Consider the following 21,635-nt stretch of genomic DNA (forward strand, 5'->3'; position numbering starts at 1 on the left):
AGTCACCCTTGGATATTAGGAGATTGGGGATATAATTTCCACGACCTCTGTTGTTGTGAAGTACCTTGGTAGGTCTATTTTACTGATGAGGGTTGATGGTGGTCACCTGTTACGAATTTTTGTATGTTGAAAATTTTTTGTTGAAACCGATTTATAACTTTTAATCATGTTTTGCTTACTAAATAAAACCTTTTGTATTTTAACTATTGTTTGAGTAGTGTCATACCAATAAAGTCTACTTTCTCTATATATCCACTTTATGCTGTCAAATCTAGGACAGGACATAGTGTACAAGGCTATGTCCACAGTGCCAATCTGTGCTGACATGCAATATTTACAGTGTGGTTGCAAAGCTTCAAAAGTGAACATATACCATTTAGGCCCTGTAAGAAAAAAAAAAAACACACACGGGCGTTCAAAAAGTGTTGCTTGACGCACCATGAACTCCTGTAAAACATATCCTAAATGCTCATTAACGCTATAGGTGCGTTAATGTGCTTGTAGGCTTCTTTAAACCCTAAGCCACTGTGCTATCCAAAGTGAGTCATGAATTGGTAAATGGAAGGATTTCTTTTTTCAAATTCTTTATTTATAAAAAAAACGACAGCAAGGTTACAGACACAGCAGTTGGAGTTAGCACAGAAAATGTTACATACATTTACAAGAAGCCCTATTTGGTCAGAACTTTATCATATCAATTCTTGTTAGATCTATATATATATTCGGCTTTTATCATTACAGAAATGGTTGGTGTAAATCATACAGTTCATAAATATCCAATGCCATTAGATCAAATGGAAACATTTAAGTATAGTTGGTATGAGACAAGAACGGTGCTTCAAAGCAAATAAAAGTTGGGTACATTGGGGTATAAGGGTATTAACTAAGGGGGAAACATTTAGGTAAAATCTCTGATTTGGAGTTTTCCACATTAGGAAAAAAGGAGGGGGTTCAGAGTAGCGCTAAATAGTAGATGGTGGGCATAAATGGAAGGTATTAACATGGCTCTGGTGCCAGATTTTACAAATTACTGACTGCTTATTATGCAAAATAATGTCAACATTTTCCTGTCCCTTCAACCATTAAAATCCTGTCAAATGTCTACAGCAGCATAATAATTTGTGTGGGCATTAACAGCGGTGTGTGTTGTAGTCTACAATTCTGTCTGTCTGTTTTGTAAATCGGTAATATAGTAATGCATGGCTAAACCCAAAAAATTTAATATGTTGCAGCCTGCCAGTCCATAGATGTGGTGGCTGCATTGTTTTTTTCTTTTTTTTCTTTTTCTTTTTTTGCTATGGTTGTGACTTAAACAAACTATCTACAATTTAACATAAGATATAAATCTCTGTATAAGAATGAGGTCTTGCAGGGACTTCCTGTTCATTCATAAACTGAAGCATAGCAAACACAGTTATGAAAGAACACTGTGATCACTGTTTTCATTCTGAAAAGGAACGGGCTGGTAAATGATATATTTACTGCCCCCCCCCCCCCTCCACACTCTCCATCCTGAGCATTGTGTTTTTTGCAGCAGCTGACAGGAAAGGAAAGAAAGAAAGATGGCAGCGCTGCAGGCGGTGGCACATGGGGGTGCTGGCCAGTGGCGGAGAATCCAATAGTGCACAGGAGGAGGGGGTGATCGGTGCAGAAGTGGGGGGGGGGTAGTTATAGGAACCAATCCCCTGTATGGTTCTCCATGCAGCAACTGACAGCCACGGGAGAGGAAGCCAGCTTTCAGCTACGGCATGGGGAATAAGTTCTTGTAATTGCTCTGCCCCCCATCCCTTAAAACCTAATGTGACTGGGTCTGGAGCACGGGTGGGGTTGCTGTTGGGACCCCTGTGGCCCCCGAAGCTCCTCCGGTAATAGGTTAAAGGAAAGATAACAGTATTTGGGATTTTGGTTCAATTTACAGGATGTTACAAAGACAATGCATCTGTGGCATAAACAACAGTTATTTTCTGAACCTTCCAAAATTGTAAATATAAACAATTAAAACTAATGCAGATACAATATCTAAGAACTGGTAATCTGCAATCAGTCTGCAATCTACAGTATCCAATGAAGTGTATTTCCACTTTTTTGGCCAAATGGGGATAATACCTACTTTATATTTGTAAATGTTCTGATTTGCGCAGCGCATCTTATCATTTTACTTGCTCTTTTTTGGAAATTCCAAAGTTGATGTTTTCCTCTTCTGTTTTTTATGTAGTGTTAAAAAGGGGTCTGGAGAGCTATATTTATCATAATTAGCCCAGTGTTAATAATTGGCCCTAGTGTTGCAAAAGGGGTCTGGAGAGTTATGGTTATCATAATTAGCCCAGTGTTAATAATTAGCCCTAGTGCTAAAAAGGGGTCTGGAGAATTATGTTTATCATAATTAGCCCAGCGTGTACTGTAAAAATCTTAATTTTCATTTGTAAATTAGAGGTACACACTGCACTGTCTTAACAAAGGATTATAAACCTCAAGTCTTGGTTGGCATATTGTATATTATTGTAAGGTTACCCTACTGCATATACCTCATTTGAAGAAACAATCATAAAGCAATGCCTCCCAATTTTGGAATAAATGGCAGAGATTCAATGTATAAAATGTCTTGGGTGCCATGAGTAGAGAAATGATGCAGTCCAGTAAAGCACAAAGTGCAGAGGTCTGGAAAAAGTGATGCAAAGAGTGCAAAGGTCAAGAATAAGTAACACACGGAGTGCAGAGGTCAGGAGTAAGTAATGCACAAAATGCAGTGGGCCAGGGGTAAGTAACACTAGTAAGTAATGTATTTGGGATTTATATATTTAGTAAATAGTGTGATCTTGCAGCTTGCAAACCATGGAATACACATATGCACACTCTATTACATACATATGGAAAATATACACACTCACATATATACACACACTCACATGCTGACCTTGCAGAGTACAGAGGTCAAGATTAGGAAATGCATCGAGGTCAGGAATAAGGAATGTACAGAATGTAGAGGTCAGGAATAAGTAAACAATAAGAGTACAGAGGTCAAGAATAAGTAAGGTCAGACATAAGTCAGGGCTTGACAAACCCTAGGCACCAGGTTGCATCCGCAACTTAGTATTTGGAATTAGTGGCCTGGTACCTGGGCTACACTGCGGCAGGTGTCTTGTCCCCATGCGGTCCCCACTCCCCCCCTGCGCACGCTGGTGCGCAGACTAAGATGCTGAGCCAGATGGTAATTAAGGCCGCTGCTTTGTGGTCTGCTGGAGTGAGATGCTTACATTCGCCGGGGAACTTGCAGCCTCTTTTGGTGGCTGGAGCTATGACAAGCAGTCACTGGTGGTGCTGAGGGCTTCCCCTGCCTGCTCTGCCTGCCCACCTCCGACATCTGCTTCCTAAGAGGCAAGAGGTTGAAGATGTTGCGGGCTTCATGTGGTGCCCTTAATGGCGAGTGGACAGGGAGTGTGGGGCAACTGGTTGGAACGGCCTCAGTTCCATTTACACCCCCACAAAGATGGAAACAGTTTTCATTAAAATAAATTTTTATTCTTTTTCATTCTCTTCAGTTTTACACTCTCTCCCTGTCATGCCACAGCCACACAGGCGAAGGCCCCTTTCAAGTGGGCTGTCTGATCAGGTCTGCCTGTCAGTTTTTGTAGGCGAACTTGACCCTCCAGTCTCCTCTATGGAGCGGCGGATGTCAGCAGACAGATTACCACTGACATCTGCCGCCATCCAATCTTATCCACCAAACACAGACGGATGGTGGTCCTATTTTCCATCCGTCCGGCGGATCGGATGCAAATGAACAGGCGGTCTGTTTCCATCCGATTACCCCATAGAGGAGAGTGGGACTGTGTCCGTGTTCACTCTGCACAGCTGAGCGGACATGGACTTGTCATCCGCCTGCTCAGTGGGGATCAGCAGAGAGATCCTCCACAAAGCAAGCGGGTTGCCCTTAGCAGAGGCACCCGTGTGAAAAGGGCCTAAGGTTGCATGAGTCAATGGATCTCCTATCGCCCCCACGTTGCTGCACTGTCCTTCCCTAGAGAGCCGCTGCCCATCACACCATCAAGCCTAGTATACTCGGGCCATGTTTAATAAAAGCTGCCTGGAGTATGCCAGTCGGTCCGACAAAAGCCAGCCATTCAGATGGCTTCTGTCGGATGAGCATGCTAATGCAGCAGCTGACCGGCTCTCATTGGCTGATGGCACTGACAGGAGTGTTCTGGAGGAGGGGCCGTCCCCCTGTCAGAACACAATAGCTCTTACCCCTTTCCCCAACCCTGATAAGTTAAATGAAAAAAAAATTGTGTGTACTAGGCTTTATATGCATTTAGTGGCCAGGTCATAGCCAGGCTGTGATGCTGCCTTTTTGCCTTGTGCCTGTGTCCTACTGGGGATGGTCCACATGTCTTCTGCTGTGTAAAGAGCCCCCCCGGCCTGCGTCCCACTATGTATCCTGGGCTCCACTTACCCATCTCTGGGATCAGGACTGGCATAGCAGGCGCCACAGGGTAGAGGGGAGGGAGGAGAACAGACACACATGTGCTCTCCTCCATATCTTGTTCCTGACCCAGAAGCGATGTATATGGCGATGTATATGGCGTCACTTCTGGATCCCTGTTGACAGACAAATTTGGCAAGCCCTGAAGTAAGTAATACACAAAGTGCAGTGGCCAGGGGCCAGGGGTAATAAGTAGTGTATTTTAGACATGTGCAATTCATTTAGTTCCAAATTAGTTTTTTAATGAATTTTGACAAATTAGTTAATTTTGAATTTCTGAATTTCCAAACTTTTCAATTTCCTAATTTCAAAATTTGCGAAATTATGAATTTACGAAATGTAGGAATTTACAAAATTATGATTTTACGAATTTCAAATTTACAGAATTTTCGAAATTACGATTTTCCAATTTTGGGATTTCCGGTTTTCCGAATTTTCAAATTTCCGAATTTCAGATTTTTGGGTTTTCTGATTTCCGAATTTTAGAATTTCAGAATTTCAAATTTCGGATTTCCAAATTTTCGAATTTCGGATTTTTGAATTTTCAAATTTCCAAATTTCAGATTTCTGAATTTCGGATTTTCGGCATTCTAAATTTCAGAAATTCAAAAATGTGAAAATCAGAAAAAAGAAAGAAAATCTGTTTAATTCTAAATAATAAATAAGTATTGGAATTCCCTTTCAAATTTGTCTGTTAGTGAACATAACAAGTACGAATTTATCCGAAGTTACAAATTATCTGAAATAACGAATGCCACATCTAACCAAATGGACGTAACAATCTAATAATAATAATAAAACCTTTTTATTATTACTAATTATTTATTATTAATTATTAATTTGTTCTGTTCCGTTTGTTTAGATGCGGCATTCATTATTTCAGATAATTCATAACTTCAGATACATTTCTACTCGTTAATTTAATAGTTAGTTATTAATTAAATTGATTTTCTTTCTTTTTTTCAGATTTTCACATGTTTGGACTTTCAAATCTTTGAATTCCCGAATTCCGAAAATTCGGAAATTCGGAGTTCCCGAAAATCCAAAAATTTGGAATTCCGAAAATCCAAAAATTTGGAATTCCGAAAATCCAAAAATTTGGAATTCCGAAAAATCTAAAAAATCCAAAATTCAGAAATTTGAAAATTCGGAAATCTGAAAATTCGAAATTCGGAAATCCAAAAATCGTAAATTCGGAAATCGAAAATTCAAAATTCGGAAAATCGAAATGTGCAAATTCCTGAAATTTCCAAATTCCGAATTTCCGAATTTTCAATTTTCAGAATTTCCGAAAAAAGCAAAAAAACTAATGAAATGAAAACGAAAATGAACAAATATTTTGTCAGTGCACATGTCTAGTGTATTAGGTATTTACATGTTTAGTACATATTTACATTTAGAGTGCACTTGCAGCTTGGCATTCATGGAATACACATACACACTCAGCCTTGGTTTGTGGTGGTAAAGCCCAAAAACAAGTATTTAAAGCGGAGTTCCACCCACTTTTGAGAGATGGTCTTATGCCCTGTACACACGATCGGACTTTCCGACAACAAAACCGGGGAATTTTGTTCGAAGGTTGTTGGCTCCATTTTGTCTTGCATACGCACGGTCACACAACTGTTGGCCAACAACTATGAATGTGGGAACGTGGTGACGTGGTGACATACAAGAAATGCGACAAGCAGAGAAAAAGGAAGTTCAATAACCAGCGCGGCTCCTTCTGCTTGATTCCAAGCATACGTGAACTTTTGTGCGTCGGACTTGTGTACAGTAGATCGGAAATTCCGACTACAAAGTTTTGTTGGTGGAAAATTTGAGAACCTGCTATCAAACATTTGTCCGACACCAAATGTCTGATGGAGCATACACACGGTCGGACTTTCAGCCAACAAGCTCACATCCAACATTTGTTGTCTAAAAATCTGATCGTGTGTACGGGACATTACACTAAAAACCACCTCTCCACCCCTCGTTTTTGGATATTCATTTTTTTAAATTTTATTCTATAGTACCTTTTATTGAAGTACAGCCTGTACTTCCGATTCATCTTTTCCTCGGCGCAGGACGTCATATCCTTTTGTGCAGCGAGCCCCCCCCCCCCTCTGTCTTCTGGGACCTGTGTGTGTCCCAGAAGACAGCTGGCCATTCACAAAGCACCGTGTGAATTACACATGTGCAGTAGGAAATAGGCAGTGAAGCCACAAGTTAGAATGGTGGTGCCTGCACCCAATCCGATGGACGGATCAGCCTTGGGGGCGACATCGCAGGCTGCCTGGACAGGTAAGTGTCCCTATTAAAAGTCAGCAGCTACAGTGTTTGTAGCTGCTAACTTTAAAAAAAAAAAATTGCGGGTGGAACACTGCTTTAATTTATTAGAGCTTACCAATTATTAGATGTGATGGCTGCTTAATTCTTTTTTTTTGTAGGCTATTTTCCTGTTGATTTGGCTAGTAAGGGCTTGCTTACATGAGTGGCACTCTCTACTGCCTTTCTGAAAAGCGATTCATGGTGAATTGCTTTTGAGACGATGATGAAGTGGCTGCCAGGCATTACTGCCACTTCCTAAATGCCTCTTTTTGTTCAGCTGTTTGCCAAGGCAGTTAACTCCTTGCCAGCTGCATTGTCAGGTGGCAGTGGAGCAAGGAGGGGTGCACTGTCCAACCTCACAGCTTGCCCTACACAGGACATAGGAAGATGGTATAAGGTGCAGCATGTGTCACAAATAAATACAAAATAATAAACATGGAAATGAGACTTAGTCTCTGATTTAGTACAACTGTGCTTGCCAGTGCTGACTTAACTATAACTACACTTGCTGCATACCTAATCCTGATCATGGGCTCAGAAAGTATTGAAGCCAGGGCCAGGCAACTAGCATTTTAAAATGGAAGTCAGTAATGGCATATTTCTCTCAGTCCTTTAAATGGGAAACAGACAATATAAAAAGGTTTTCGCGATCTTGACAGTGTAATGATCACAACAAGAAGGGGCAGATCTGTCATTGTTTATCTAGTATTCACTCATCTATGGAAGACTCATATCACAAACCCTAAAATGAAAGACTTTAAGACCAACTCCACCCGAAAACTGACATTTCAGGTTTAGACTGTTCTGGCAATTTGATTCACATGCTGATTTTTATATCTCCTGTACTAGCATTTCTGTAATGATCTGATACAACAGAATATAAAGATATAAGGTAGTTTTGATGTTTTACCTTCTATGTGTTCTCCATACTCTTCTGTAACATCAAGCAGACACATTGCAAAGCAATGATGAACATAGAAAGAAGCACAAGCATTTAACACAAGCAACAATCAATGCTGTCATAACAGATGTAAACAAAGTGTAAGCTAAGCAATGATATACAATGCAGTGACATGTAAGTATTAAAACTAATTTAAATGTAAATATGACATACACATATAACTGTAATGCCGCATACACGCGACCGGACCTTCTAGCAGACTAGGTCCGACGGTCTTCCCAACGGACTTTCGGTGGAGTTCCGACAGGCTTTCTGAACGAACAGACTTGGCCACACACGAACGGACTAAGTCCGTTTGTAAGTCTGTTAGTTTTGAACGTGATGATGTAAACGAGACTAAACAAGGAAGTTCAATAGCCAGTAGCCAACAGCTTCCCTTGTGTCGTATTTGGTCCGTTAGACCAGCACACAGGCGAACGGTTCTCCTGATTTTAGTCCGTCGGAATTGAGTCCGTCGGATAGATTTGAAACATGTTCTATTTCTAGGTCCGTCTGATTTTTTTCTTTGAAAAATGATCGGACTAGTCCACACACGATCGGATTGTCTGATGGACTAATCCCTTCAGACCTAGCCTGCCGGCAAATCTGGTCGTGTGTACGCGGCATAATTATTTCACTGCCAGGCCAATTCTTTTTGTTCGCGCGCACCTTTTTTACATGGAAAAAAAATTGATTTTCTGAATTCAATTGACCTTTGGTGACATTTTACAATTTATGTTGTATGAACTTTGAGCAACCTATATTTTCAGGAATAATTACACTCAAATAAATTTTAATGAACACACACACAGTAATCTCCAAAAGGTATTTTAAAAACTTAAAAGATGAAATGTTGTCACGTTCATGGATACCAAATATGTCAAGCCACAAAGAAACTACAGAAGTGATGACACCCTAAATTGTCAATACTTTAAAAGCATTTACAGTTAGTTTAGCTAACCTTAAATAATAGCCCTAGATTTGTTCCTCTCATTCTAGCATGTGTAGAGCTGGGTCGAACACCCCCCTGTTCGGTTTGCATCAGAACTCACGAACATGTAAAAAGTTCGTACCCGAGCCGGTTCCTGAACTTGAAAAATAAAAAGTCCCCATTTTGAAGGCTTATATGCAAGTTATTGGCCATAAAAAGGGTATGGAGGCCTGGGTACTGGTCTGGGGGACATGTATCAACGCAAAATGTTTTTTAAAATAATATTTTTTACAGGAGCAATAATTTTAATGATGCTTAAAGTGAAACCTTTGGGGTCCCCTTAGTCTGCCTGTAAAGTAGCACATCTGTACCGTGTATTGAAACTGCTGTAGCAAAACTGACATTTCTAAAGAAAAAAAAATGACATTTAAATTGTAGGCAATACAATACCATTTCTGGCAATACAAAAATGTAAAAAAAAACGGTGTGGTGCTCCCCCCAATCCATACCAGACCTGGCAACAAGTCATTCACCAAAAAAGTGTCAAAAAGAAATAAAAACACATACACACAGTTTTCAACAATTTCTTTATTAAAAATGTAAAAACAATGTTCCCCCATGTAGCTCCATCGTCAATCACACCGCCCGCCACCACCGCCAGAACTCAAAAAAAGGAACGCTCCACCCACGACGGAGGCTAACCGCTAACTACCTGCTCTACCGTTTGACAGCCCTTATATAGGTAAGGGGCGGGGCCGCCTGTCAACGTCACCTCGTGACACTGCCCCCAAGTGACATCACCAACTGGTGCATGCTCGTCGTGGGTGGGTCGTATTTTTTTTCTTTTTTCGTATCTGGCAGTGGTGGCAGGCATATTGAATGATGATGGATCTACATCAGGGGACATTGTTTTTTTCATATTTAATAAAGGAATTGTCAAATACTGTGTGTGTTTTATTTCTTTTTGACACTTTATTTTGATGAATGAGTAGGGGTACAATACAACACCCCATACTCATTCACATGGGGGGTGGGATCTGGGGGCCCCCCTTGTTAAAGGGGGCTTCCAGATTCTGATAAGCCCCCTGCCCAAATACCCCCACAACCACAGCCCACGGTCATGGGGAAGAGGCCCTTGTCCTCATCAACATGGGGATAAGGTGCTTTGGGGTGTGGGGGAAGAGTCCCCCTGCCCAAAAGCACCCCCCCATGTTAAGGGCATGTGGCTTGGTATGGTTAAGGAGGGGGGTGCTCACTCACTCCCCTTTTTCTAGCCTGCCAGGCTGCATACTCAGATAAGGGTCATGTATGGCTTTTGGGGGGACCCCTCTGCATTCACAAAAAAAATCTTGGCATGGGGATTCCCCTCAAAATCCATACCAGACCTAAATGAACAGAATGGGGATCTTTTAAAAATGTTTTAAAAAAATATTTTATTGTTTTGCAACACTTTTCAGAAGGGGCTGACAAGTTGCCAACACTGCACACTGGATCTCATAACTCTAAACCCAGAAGTGCTCAAAGCTAAATAAATGAGCACATGACAGAGACCAGGGCTGCATTCCTGTGTGTATATCACAGACCAGGGACAAATCAGTGAGTGTATTACAGAGACAATGCATACATTTTCTAATACAATGTGCTGGTGAAGGGCAGATACAGCCTTTTTGGCAAAATAATTGTAACCATAGCATTAGTAAGACCTCCTACTGAATAAGAAGTTCAGTTATGGGGACGAGTTCACAAAAAGTAAGTTCTCTAGCTCCATCACATCTGAAGCCCTACCCCTACACTGCAAGACCCATGTTATGAATCTTTCTTCCTTGTACTTATATTCAGACTTTAAAATAAGGAATGAAACAACAGGTAGCCTAGCTCAGTTGTTATGATTGTCCATTTTCTGCCCATATACTGTTATGATTGTCCACATTTTGTCACAATTGTTCATTTGTTGTCCATACAGTATATACCGTCAGGCTTGCATGTTTATTGTGCATATAATCCCAAACTTGCCAGTTTGTCAGGTTTACTATGTTTTTTTTGTCTATGGACTGTCAGTTGAGTATTGTTTGCTAAGAAGACCATGGTCCTAAGAGGAACATGGGGGTTGGGTGTACAAACATACAATATCACAGGAAATCACTGAAAGTAATGCTTACTACCCAGTATAAGTGTTGTGTCAAAGAAAACAGACACTAAACTGGGCAAACCTAATATATTATCACGCAGTGTGGTTGGCATGTAGGCAAGCATAAAATGGATTAACAGTGATAATAACAAATAGAAAAACATGATGCACAGATTGCTGATGTGGTACCACATCCATAAACATGTAAGAAAGAGAGAAAATTAAGAATAAATTAAGAATAAAATACTTTTTAGGTGCCATACTTAACTCCAAGAGAGTGAATACATGACTGATTTAAAATTCAAAACAATTTTATTCACAATATAATTGCTTAAACATTCCTATGGTGTGTCCATAAAAACATCTCAATACAGTTTCAAATTGAATATAAAAGGCTCCCTAAAAAAGGTGCTCATTCTGCTCAGCTATAGCCAACAGTTGCCAATAAAAAGTGGTATACATTCAATATAACAAATATCTTATGTCAGACTTCAGAAGACAATTTAGGCACTGGTCTCTTGGTGGTTTATCAATTACTGGCTTCCTTAGGAGACCATAAATGTAGCCAAAATGTTGCATGTATCCACATGGAAGGAATGACCCAGGTCACCTTAATGCATGTAAAGGACACATTGAAGTTTCTGTTGCTAATGGGAGCCCATAAAGGACAGTGCGTAACACTGTTTCAATAAATAGGCATCATACGAAAATAATATTTTTGGCTGATGGGCCCTCCTCCCGCAAAGCCGAGGACCGGGCAGCATAAGAAATACTTAATATTACGTTAGTTGGTCCAACAGTGCAGCTCCACAGCTCCCTAATACAACTGTAAATGATAATAACAATAAGGACTAGTCATAAGGTGACATTTGACATCCAGATCAGCATAAAAAAGTAGCATAGCCACCTGAAATGCAGTAGTGAGCAGTAGTAAAGTTTAATCTACATAGTGCTGAAACTATACCACCAGAGCGCATTTATGAAGGTGATGCTAGTCCTAGACCGACTAGGTATGCACTAAAAGAAAGAGGGGGCAGAGGACCAAAGGGAATTTGCAGAATAGTTTCTATGGAAAAGGCAATCCTTTGAGATGTTCTTCTGCTAGCTAATATTTGGCCTTTTTAAGAGCATGTGTGCACTTAACAACAATGGCAAAAAGCCCCCTCACCAGTCCCCGGGATGATGCAATGATTTCTTGCTGTCTCTCCCTGGAAGCCTCCAGTGATCAGGGGTGGGAAGCAAAGGGTGACTGCACACTCCAATCTCCCTGCAGCAGTGGTGCAGGTGCTATGATGTGGGCAGTGCTGTGCTGCCCCCAGGTGTCCTGTTTCCCAGTCTCAGGCTCAGATCTCCACTGGTATGCTCTCCCGCTGCCAGGTGAATATCCAGACAGAATTGCTCTCTCACTAACTCACTCTGCACTAAGAAGGAGAACTTTCCCGGGCAGTTTAATATAAATCATCTCTCCATTCATCCTGCTGCGCTGAGCCTATTGGGATCTGTAGTGTAAGGAGACTGGGCCTATGGTCTCAAACCACAACTCCCAGGATTCTCAGCATAGAAGTCTATGGGCTAGCTTTGCTTTAGCTCTCTCTATGGTGGCTGAAGGAGAAGCAACACATCAGTATTTTAGTAGAGGGAGAGAAGAATTAAAGGCAATGTTACCTTCTCCATATTGCTGTAGACCAGCACCTAGTAATTAGAACATGTTTTTTGTGATTTGGTACTTCCTTCCTATTCAGTGCTAGTGGTACATTCTTAGCTAGACCCTCCATATTTAGTTCCCTCAGTCAGCAAAGGAAAAAGGTATAGAAAGTACTTTTACAGTTCAAAAACTGGAAAAACAAACTCTTATGTACTTTGTGAAGTAAAACTGCATTGGATTCAACTTCTGTGTCTTGGACCATTAGGATGCCTGTGTGGATGGTGCTTTAATTAGCAGGTGACCATAAGGTTTGGACACACTGGGGCTATGGAGTTATGTCAATCCATAAGTGGAATTTGAAACAGAACAGTAAGAAGACAGATTTATAAAGCCTTTATACTCTCTGCTGCATTTGAGGTTTCCCTGTGCCTTAGTAAGTGTATAGCCTTATTTTGCCATATCATTAGAAGTAAATCTTTCTACAGTTTTTGAAAGTGGTGCCAGCATTGGAATTTTTTATTTTGAACAAGCACAAGAACTGTGGTTTCTATAACTATCTTTGCTGTTGGAATTGATGTGCTGTGATAGACTGTTTACTTTCTGTTCTGCACTAGCACCGGTTTTCTTGTCTGACTCTGCACACAGATATAGTTGCTCACATTTACAGCAACATATTTCAGCAAGGGCCTGTGCACACACTAGACATAGCCCTCCAAGATGGATCTATTTGCAGCAGGCAAAGATATTTGATAGACCAAAATGCACAATTAAGTTTTGACTGGTCCACTGTTCACTTCTCCTTAAGATTAATCTAAAATAATCATACGCACAACAAAATTATTTTTCGACTGGGTTGATACTTTTATTACTTAGGTATCGGCCACAGCTTGCCAACTGTAAATTAAACATCAAACCAGTAAACATCTATAGCCAACACCAGATCCCTTTAGCAGTGCTGAGTGGCAAATCTAAACTTTCCTTACTTATTAGGAGCCAATTCAACCCCCAGCCATCCAGGTTAGGCTCAGGGGGCTTACCAAGGGCTTCCTGCTACCCATTCAACTGACTCCATCAGCCACCTGCCACCTCAGCCGGCAAAAGGGATAACCGCCACCATCAGGAGATCGATGATTACCTTATCGACTCCCTGACCGCCACAAAGACAGAGCCCATTCATCCAGTCCTGTAGTAATCAATTGAACATGTCAAGGCCCACGTCATTTAGATGAACCCCATCTGCATGAAAAAAACAACGCCTACCCTCCAAATCTACATGACGAGCGACCAGGCCATTCCTTGACGTGGTAAACTTGGAAATAGCCCTATTCACTTTAATATGCACCTTGTCAAGGGCTCTGAAGTCCCTGGCATGACGCCAGAAAAAACAAGGGAGGATCTCCGACCAGACCAGAGAGCATGTGGATGATCAACCAAAAAGGCAGTCAAGTCATGACGCATTGCCCAAAGAAGTGCTCGGAAGGAAACAATCCCAAGGTCATTACCCTCGATATACAGCAGCAAAACATCTGTAGGTCCCTCCAGCATCACACGATTGTGAAGTAAGGGTAGAACCTTGGCCCAGAGCCTACCCCAGACCCCCAGCCACACCAATTTGACTTGGGATGTCGGGAAAACTCTACGAGCCGCCCAGAAAACGAAAGAACGTCCCATGATCCAGATCACGGTTTGCCGCTGACCTAAAAAGAAACAAAGCAAATACAACATAGTAACGTAATAATTCAACAGATGGAACCCAGAAGGCAGCAGCCAAAAACCCCACACCTCCTGATCATACAGAGTCGCCCTCTGAACTTATCATATGTCCATTCTGAAAAGCCTCACATATGTGCGATAGCGAGAAGACCCCCCTCTGGCCGAACCTCTGAACTGCATTACTGGACATGCCCAATTTGGCAGCCATACTCTCTGTCAGAAACCATTGCAGCCACACCTTAAACTATGCCGACCAGGTAGACAGGGCTAATGAACACTGAATAAATGTTCACATACCTGTTAGACAAGGGTCCATAACCAGTCTGCACAGGGGTCACTCTCCTCCTGTGCCTCTGGCGCCAATTTCCTGAAGCAGTCCCACTTGAAGTGAGAAAGAGCGTCAGCTATGTCATTAAGCAACCCAGGAACATGAATCGCTTTAAACAGCAAATTAAAATGCAAACAAGAACAAATTGTCTCAATAGGTTTACCACAGTAGGAGAAGAGGTCGACAAAGTAATGAAAGAGGAAACCACCCCCATGTTGTCAGAATGAAATAGCACCGATTTATTGCAACCGCAATCTCAACCACCACCACTAAGGGAAAGAGCTCTAGAAGTGTCAGGTTTTTTGTAAAACCTGCATCAACCCAATGCTGAGGCCATGCAGCCGCACACCATCTATCTACAAAGAAAGCCCCAAAACCCAAGGATCTTGCCGCATCAGTGAACAAATTACAGTCCGCATTAGTCTGGGGGAACTCCAGCCAATAAGAAGTACCATCAAAGGTACCCAAAAATTGTGCGGCTCCCGAACCTCCACCATGGCCAAAGACAAACGGCGTGAGAAAATTCAGCCCACCGACAATATTCTGCAAGAAAAATTTAGTTTACCAAGCAGCGATTGCAACTGTCATAGGGTGACCTTTCTAACCTGCAACGCTAATTCGATGCTGACGATCACATCCGAGATTTTGTCAACAGGCAAGCTACAGACACCCTTGACAGAATCAATTTCAATTCCCAAAAATGTTATGACAGTGGAGGGTCCCTCCGTCTTGTCGGGGGAGATGGACACCCCAAATTGTGCAAAAATGCATGTGAGACTAAGCAGCGGGAGCTCACAAACCTGCGAACCGCAAGGACTGATGCACAGGAAGTCATCAAGATAATGGACTACATAATTGAATCCTGTGTGAACCCTGACAACCCATTCCAGGAAGGAGCTGAACAACTCAAAATACACACAAGAAATAGAGCGAACCATCGGAAGGCACCTGTCAACAAAATAGGCCCCATTGATGTGACACCCCAGAAGGAACAAGCTGTCCGGATGAACTGACAAATGGTGGAAAGCTGCTTCAATATCTGTCTTTGCCATAAGTGTGCCCGGCCCCAATGATTTAACTAAAGAGAGGGCTGCCTCAAAACATGTGTATGAAACAGAGGAGAGATCTTTACTAATGCCTAATTTACCAAACTCCTTCTTGGGGACCACCTCCAAAGGGCATACTACCAAATTGGGAAGAGGAGGCTCAGAAAAAGGGACTGCCATACGGCCTAAAGCAACCTCCTTGGCCAACTTCTTAGGGAGAACCACAGGGTGTTGTCTAGCAGGTTTCAAAGGGGAGGATGGTAATGTGGGAGGGAGGTCGCAAGGGATACAAAAAAACATGATCAAAGCCATGCCCCAATAGCGCAGTAGACTGCCTGTCAGGATACCTATCGAGCCAGGATCGAATCGCCTCGATGTTCACTGGCAACCTCCCCTTTTCCAGAGCTGTCTCCTGGTTTACGGAACAAGCCCTTCCTTTTTTGAGACAGCGACTGATGGGGTGGTTACCTCCACATCCTGAGTATTCATGCCGGAAGCGGCAAGTAGAACCCCACTTGCAATGGGAATCATTAAAAAACCAGAAGGTGTCTCTTTTAACAGTTCAATGGGCCCCTGCTACTGCAGAGGTGGTGCTCGACTGAAAGGGAGAATCCGCAGATGTATTGGTATACACACCTCCTTTATAATTCATAACTAGCATGAGTATTCAAGTAGCAGAATTTAGCAGTACTGATTGTATAAGACTGTATCAGGACTGATGGTAGCAGACTGGAGCTTGGGTAGCACTGAGCACTGAAACATTGTGCTTGAACAGAGACAGTGTCTCCCACTTGAGCTTAAACTTCCTGGTGACATGGTCAAAAGAACCTAAGGAATACCTGAAAGTGTCCATGTGACTATGACACTGCTCCTTCTTCCAAGGTCTCCCCACTGCAAGGGTCTAGTTTCAGAGGGAACTGACAATGTAATTTCCATACAAGGTGAGGAGTGTAAACATCAGAAGCTAAGGTCCAAGAATGTGCCTCTGGGCTGTATCCTTTTCAATCCAAGAAATAATACAACTTGAGCCTGTAGATTTAGATTTTGGAAAGTAGAATTTGTTGAAATTGAAATTGAAATTTGCTGATCTTGGGTACATTTTGTGGGTTTGTGGAACAAGTGTTTTTCTTTGAGGAATAGAACATTTTCTGAGGGAGTTTTCTGAGGGAGGTTGGGACAGTAATGAGGTCAGGGCATCCCAAAAGCTGAATTAGAAAACACAATGGCACCCTTACTATGCTAAACTCCACTAGTCTGCAACACAACATGGATTTAAATCTTTTGTCAGTAGCATCAGCAGTCTATATATATCACCCACCATATATTCCTTTAAACCTTCTTATCAGAATAGAAGCAGGCAACAATCAATCAATTAAGACTTAACACGGCTATATTCCGAGATGAGGAATGCCAGTTAAGCACAGAACTTCTTCTTAGGGACGCTCATTAACAGGGTATATCATGAGTGATCTTGTTTAAGAAGAACTACTATATTGTAAAACACTGAACTATCCTTGCCTGGTACGACTTGTGTGTCTTACAAACATTTCTTAAAAATTAGAATTGTTGACGTAGATATTTGATTGGTTTGTGTTTCCATTTAAATACAAACACGTGGTGCAAGCAATTTTGATTGTTATTGCAGGTTAATCGCGTAGCTAATCAAACCTCAGTGTTGATCACTCTGTCTGCTGGCTTTTAGATTGTAATCCAGCAAACTGGAAAATCTCTGTGCCGGATAAAGCTAAGAGTCCCATTATATACTGGTGACAGCATGTTGGGTTTAACGCCATGTCCTTCACACATTAGATGCAACACAGCAAGTTCTGACCTGTCATTTGTCACATTTTTGTGGCAGATTTTTGTCACAGCCAGTAGCCGTGTGGCAGAAATGATGGGCTCTTGTTTAGAAGTTTCTAGATTCTGAGAATCAAAGGAACGAGAGAGAGAGCGAGAGAGCATAATTTTTGGTATTGTTTGAACCAAGTATGTACAGAATGACAAATGTAAAGTGAGAAAATAAATGGCTTGTCTTGGATAGATATAACAGGCAGACTGTAAGTACTGTAGGTTGAAAAGAAAGCACAGGGGAGCATCTTGCATTACACACTCTGCAACAATATGGCCCAAACCCCCACAAAAAAAAAAAAGATTGGCTTTCAGGAAGAAAGATTTGGCAGCATCAGGAAGGTGTAACGCTGATCCAGCCAGAAAGGCTTGTTTCAGGGCATCAAAAGCTTCCATGGCCTTAGGAGGTCAGTTTTTGGGATCGGCAACTTTATAGGTTAGGGTGGTTATGGATGCTACCAGTGAAGAATAACCCTTGGTAAAAAAAGATAATAATTTGCGAAGCTCATAAATAATAGGGAGGCTTTTAGACTAGCAGGACACTTTGTTGGGATCCATTCAGTGACCATTTTTGGAAACCAATGTTCTCTGAAAGGGCACCTTGTTGGTATCTATTCAGTGGCCATTCTTGGCAACAATGTTCCCACTTCCCAGAAAGAGCATCTCCTGATGGTTGAAGAAGCACTTTTCAGATTTGACATAGAGCTCATTTTCTGCAGTTGTTGCATAACCATCCGCAAGTGATGACAATAAACAGAATATTGCTTAGATATACAAAATATTTGAAGACGTATCGGATGACTGCAGGAGCACAAACTAGAGGACATTACAAGGTATTCATAAGCCCACCCCTGATGTTGAATGCAGTCTTCCATTCATCTCTCTTCTTTATTTAGATCAGGTTGTAGGCCCCCTCAGGTCTAGTTTGGAGAAGGTCTCCCCGCAAATCAAACATGTCTTTCAAACCCTGGAAGTCTATACAGGACTCTAGTGTCCTGTCTGTCTTAGCAACAAAGGAAAATCCTGCTGGCAAGGTTTATTTATAAATGAACCAGTGTTACAAATGATGTCCTGTAGGAGGGGCGAAATGCGTTGACACACTTCCGGTTCACGCTAACTATTCATGTAATTTTCCCCTCCGTGGACAGCACGCCAACCAGCGCTAGACTTGGATGTTGTTAATGATGCCTGTTTTTTGCCAGTTATCCTGTAAGTGGCGCCTAGTTTGTGCTTTATACTTTTTTAAGTGGTATTTCGTTTCCTCTCTGTCTCCCCATTTATGGAGTGTGGCAAATTCTCTCTGGTATAAAGCAATTGCTCTGGAGGAGCCTCTAAGCAGCCATCATTCATACCCCAGATTAATAGACCACAGCCTATTTCGACTGCAGACTGGAAAGCTGAGGGTCCAATATTTCTGGTGAGTGGGGTCACCGAAGGGGGAGTGTGGCACCTCACACTTTACAAGTTTGGAGCACCGTTGCACTTTATTCAATCATTATGTGAGCACCAATCACTTTATAGATTTGTGTGTATTTTATGTTTGCTTATTGATTCATATGGCACAAGCCATTATGTCATTGAATTGTTTAGATTAATATATATTCTGTTAGCGCTGTTTTATATTGTTTCACTAAACCAGTTTATGGTTAGCGTATGCCACTGCAGACAGTAAATGCCCTGGATAACATATGTGGCAACTTACAGCAGGACTAAGTATGCAACGGTTTACCTGTGCAGCACTCCTTTGAGCTTCTTGCTGGTGTATGGGGCCCACATTAAAGCAGGGGGCAATTAATAGCCAGGATCAAAAGAGGTGTGGAGGCAGGTTTCAAGATGAGGACCAGATCTAAGGCTAGGGGTGCCCCAATGAAGTTGGCTACAACTACACACAGGTTAAGAAAACCTCTGCAGGCTTTTGGGTCACCAGAGTAACATGTGTAATGGTACCCCCATGGGGGCTGCTGATTGACTTTATATCCCACTGGCTACCCCGACTCTGCAGATCCTCTCTTACCTCTGACACCTTGGGCTCCATTCTGCAATGTGACGTTAGCAATGAGAAACTCACACGATATCACTGAACCACTCAGAAAAGTTTACTGAGATAAGTAATGGAACACAATAAAGAGCATGAATGAACATAAGTTATGATTAACAACGGTTATCACTTAATGCACATATACAGAACTTATAACCTTATAACCACCTTAAAGAGTATATGTGAACAGGTGCACAGAGGGATAGGTACTTTAATATCTTCAAGACATATATTAAATACCTTCCCACTGAGGCCTCAACATACAGACCAAATGCAATATATAATCTATACATCCAGGAACAAAGTGTAAAATCTAACATATACACAAATGGCTCCTCCTAGGCTATAATTCAGAGATCAACTTGTGAGTAGAGATGGACGAATTTCCGACAGGACGTTTTGCGAATGCGAACCGCGAACGTGGCCGAAAGTTTGCGAACCGCAAAGTTTGCGGCGGGCCCCATTGACTTCAATGGCAGGCGAACTTTAAAAACCTACAGGTCATATTTCCAGACACAAAATAATTACTAGCTGTGCACACATAGTCCCACCACATGGCCACTGACATAACACATGTATGAAGTGAATCTGGGATCGACAACTACAAGCATTCTTTTTTTATATGTGAAATTTTGACAATTCAGGACTCAGAAGCGCATGAAGGCAATGGAGGAGAGGAAGGGTCAGGGTAGGCTATGACAAGGGTGCAGGAGATGATCACCAGCACTGTGATATAGAGCACTGATACCAGCACCGTGATTGAGTGCACTGACACCACACCAGCACCGTGTAGCTAGTGATTTGCAGACTGCACCTCAGTCCCTACACTGATAAAGGACTGCTGCAGAATAGGGCAGCAGTCAAGTATAATATTCTTTCTATATTTGGAAGAAAGTATATTATACGTGTACAACCCTATATACTGTACACCTATACCAGTCCTTAAAAGGACCTTTGTGGCCCTAATAGTAATAGCTAGCTAGTGATTAAACTGACTGTCCCTGCTGCACACAGCGTCCTGTCCCTCCCTGCACTCACAAAAGACAGGCTGCTGCAATCACCAACACAGCAGTGCACTCAACCCTATATACTGTACACCTATACCAGTCCTAAAAAGGACCTTTGTGGACCTAATAGTAATAGCTAGTGATTAAACTGACTGTCCCTGCTGCACACAGTGTCCTGTCCCTCCCTGCACTGACAAAAGACAGGCTGCTGCAATCACCAGCACAGCAGTGCACTCAACCCTATATACTGTACTACACCTATACCATACCAGTCCTTAAAAGGACTTTTGTGGACCTAATAGCTAGCGATTTGTGTCACTACAGTCTCTCCCTGCTCCACACAGCCTCCTGTCCCTACACTGAAATAAGACAGAATGTAAAATGGCCGCCAGATCAGGTCTATTTATAAGGTAGGGGGAATGTCCAATTGTCCATGTGCTGAAATGTCTCAATTAGCTGTCCTGTACCCCATGATGGATGTGTCATCATGGGTCAAAGTTCTTTCACACTGTAAACACATATATCCGCCGGGGGCGAACAGCGGCAATACTCCGCCGATCGGGTGAATCGCAAACACGCAAAATTCGCCACGAAACGACCGCCGTGTGACAGTTCGGCCATCCCTACTTGTGAGTAGAGGAGCAATGCTTAGTAAAAGAAGAAAACGGTGAAAGTTCTTTTAACTCCAGATATCTTCAGCTAGCCTGATGGTTAAACTGCAGTATAATGTTGTAATTTGTAATCCACAGAGACAAAAGGAAAGAAATTACTGTAGAACAAAAGATGTGCTGATGATGGCTTAACTGAAGAAATATCACCACTTGTAGACTCCTCTTTACATGTGAGTACAATACAGTACTGACCTTATAGCACAGGGGAGAAAGACAAGGCCCCAAAGTCCAGCTGTATGATGCCTATGAAGAAGTAGATTCAGCTCTGTGGAACTACAAGTCTCACCAGTAGTAGAAATAACTCACTCAGTAACACTGTAATCTCTACTGAAATGGGCAGGTGCCCTCTCACCGCAATAGGCTCTATCCAGAATCCCCTCCTGGTATCTCCGTCTGGTGAAGATGGCGCTGCCACGCCATGCTGCAACACCCGATGGGCTGAAGTGCAGGTGGCTTCCAGTTGCTCTGAAGCACTGGCCGGTCCGCTTGCTAGAATAGCAGGGCTGTCCTCCAAGATCTCTCAGAGGTGGAGAATCACCTTTCCGCTGTA

General features: G+C 42.1%; 1 protein-coding gene across 8 annotated transcripts in view; it reads right to left on the bottom strand.

The window, feature by feature from the left end:
- The window catches only part of TNNT1 (troponin T1, slow skeletal type), a 121,896-nt gene that overhangs the window by 56,038 nt on the left and 44,223 nt on the right, over positions 1-21,635 (bottom strand). For 2 of the 8 annotated variants that reach the window (XM_077457530.1, XM_077457529.1), the window contains exon 5: positions 7,701-7,724. The exons of the other annotated variants lie outside the window; for them this stretch is intronic. In XM_077457530.1, coding sequence (XP_077313656.1) covers positions 7,701-7,724 — 24 coding nt within the window. The remainder of the gene's footprint in view (positions 1-7,700; positions 7,725-21,635) is intronic. 8 annotated transcript variants of the gene reach the window in all.

Source organism: Lithobates pipiens, unplaced genomic scaffold, assembly GCF_037356315.1.
Source record: "Lithobates pipiens isolate NorthernLeopardFrog02 unplaced genomic scaffold, aLitPip1_a1.2 Scaffold_27, whole genome shotgun sequence".
Taxonomy (NCBI): domain Eukaryota; kingdom Metazoa; phylum Chordata; class Amphibia; order Anura; family Ranidae; genus Lithobates; species Lithobates pipiens.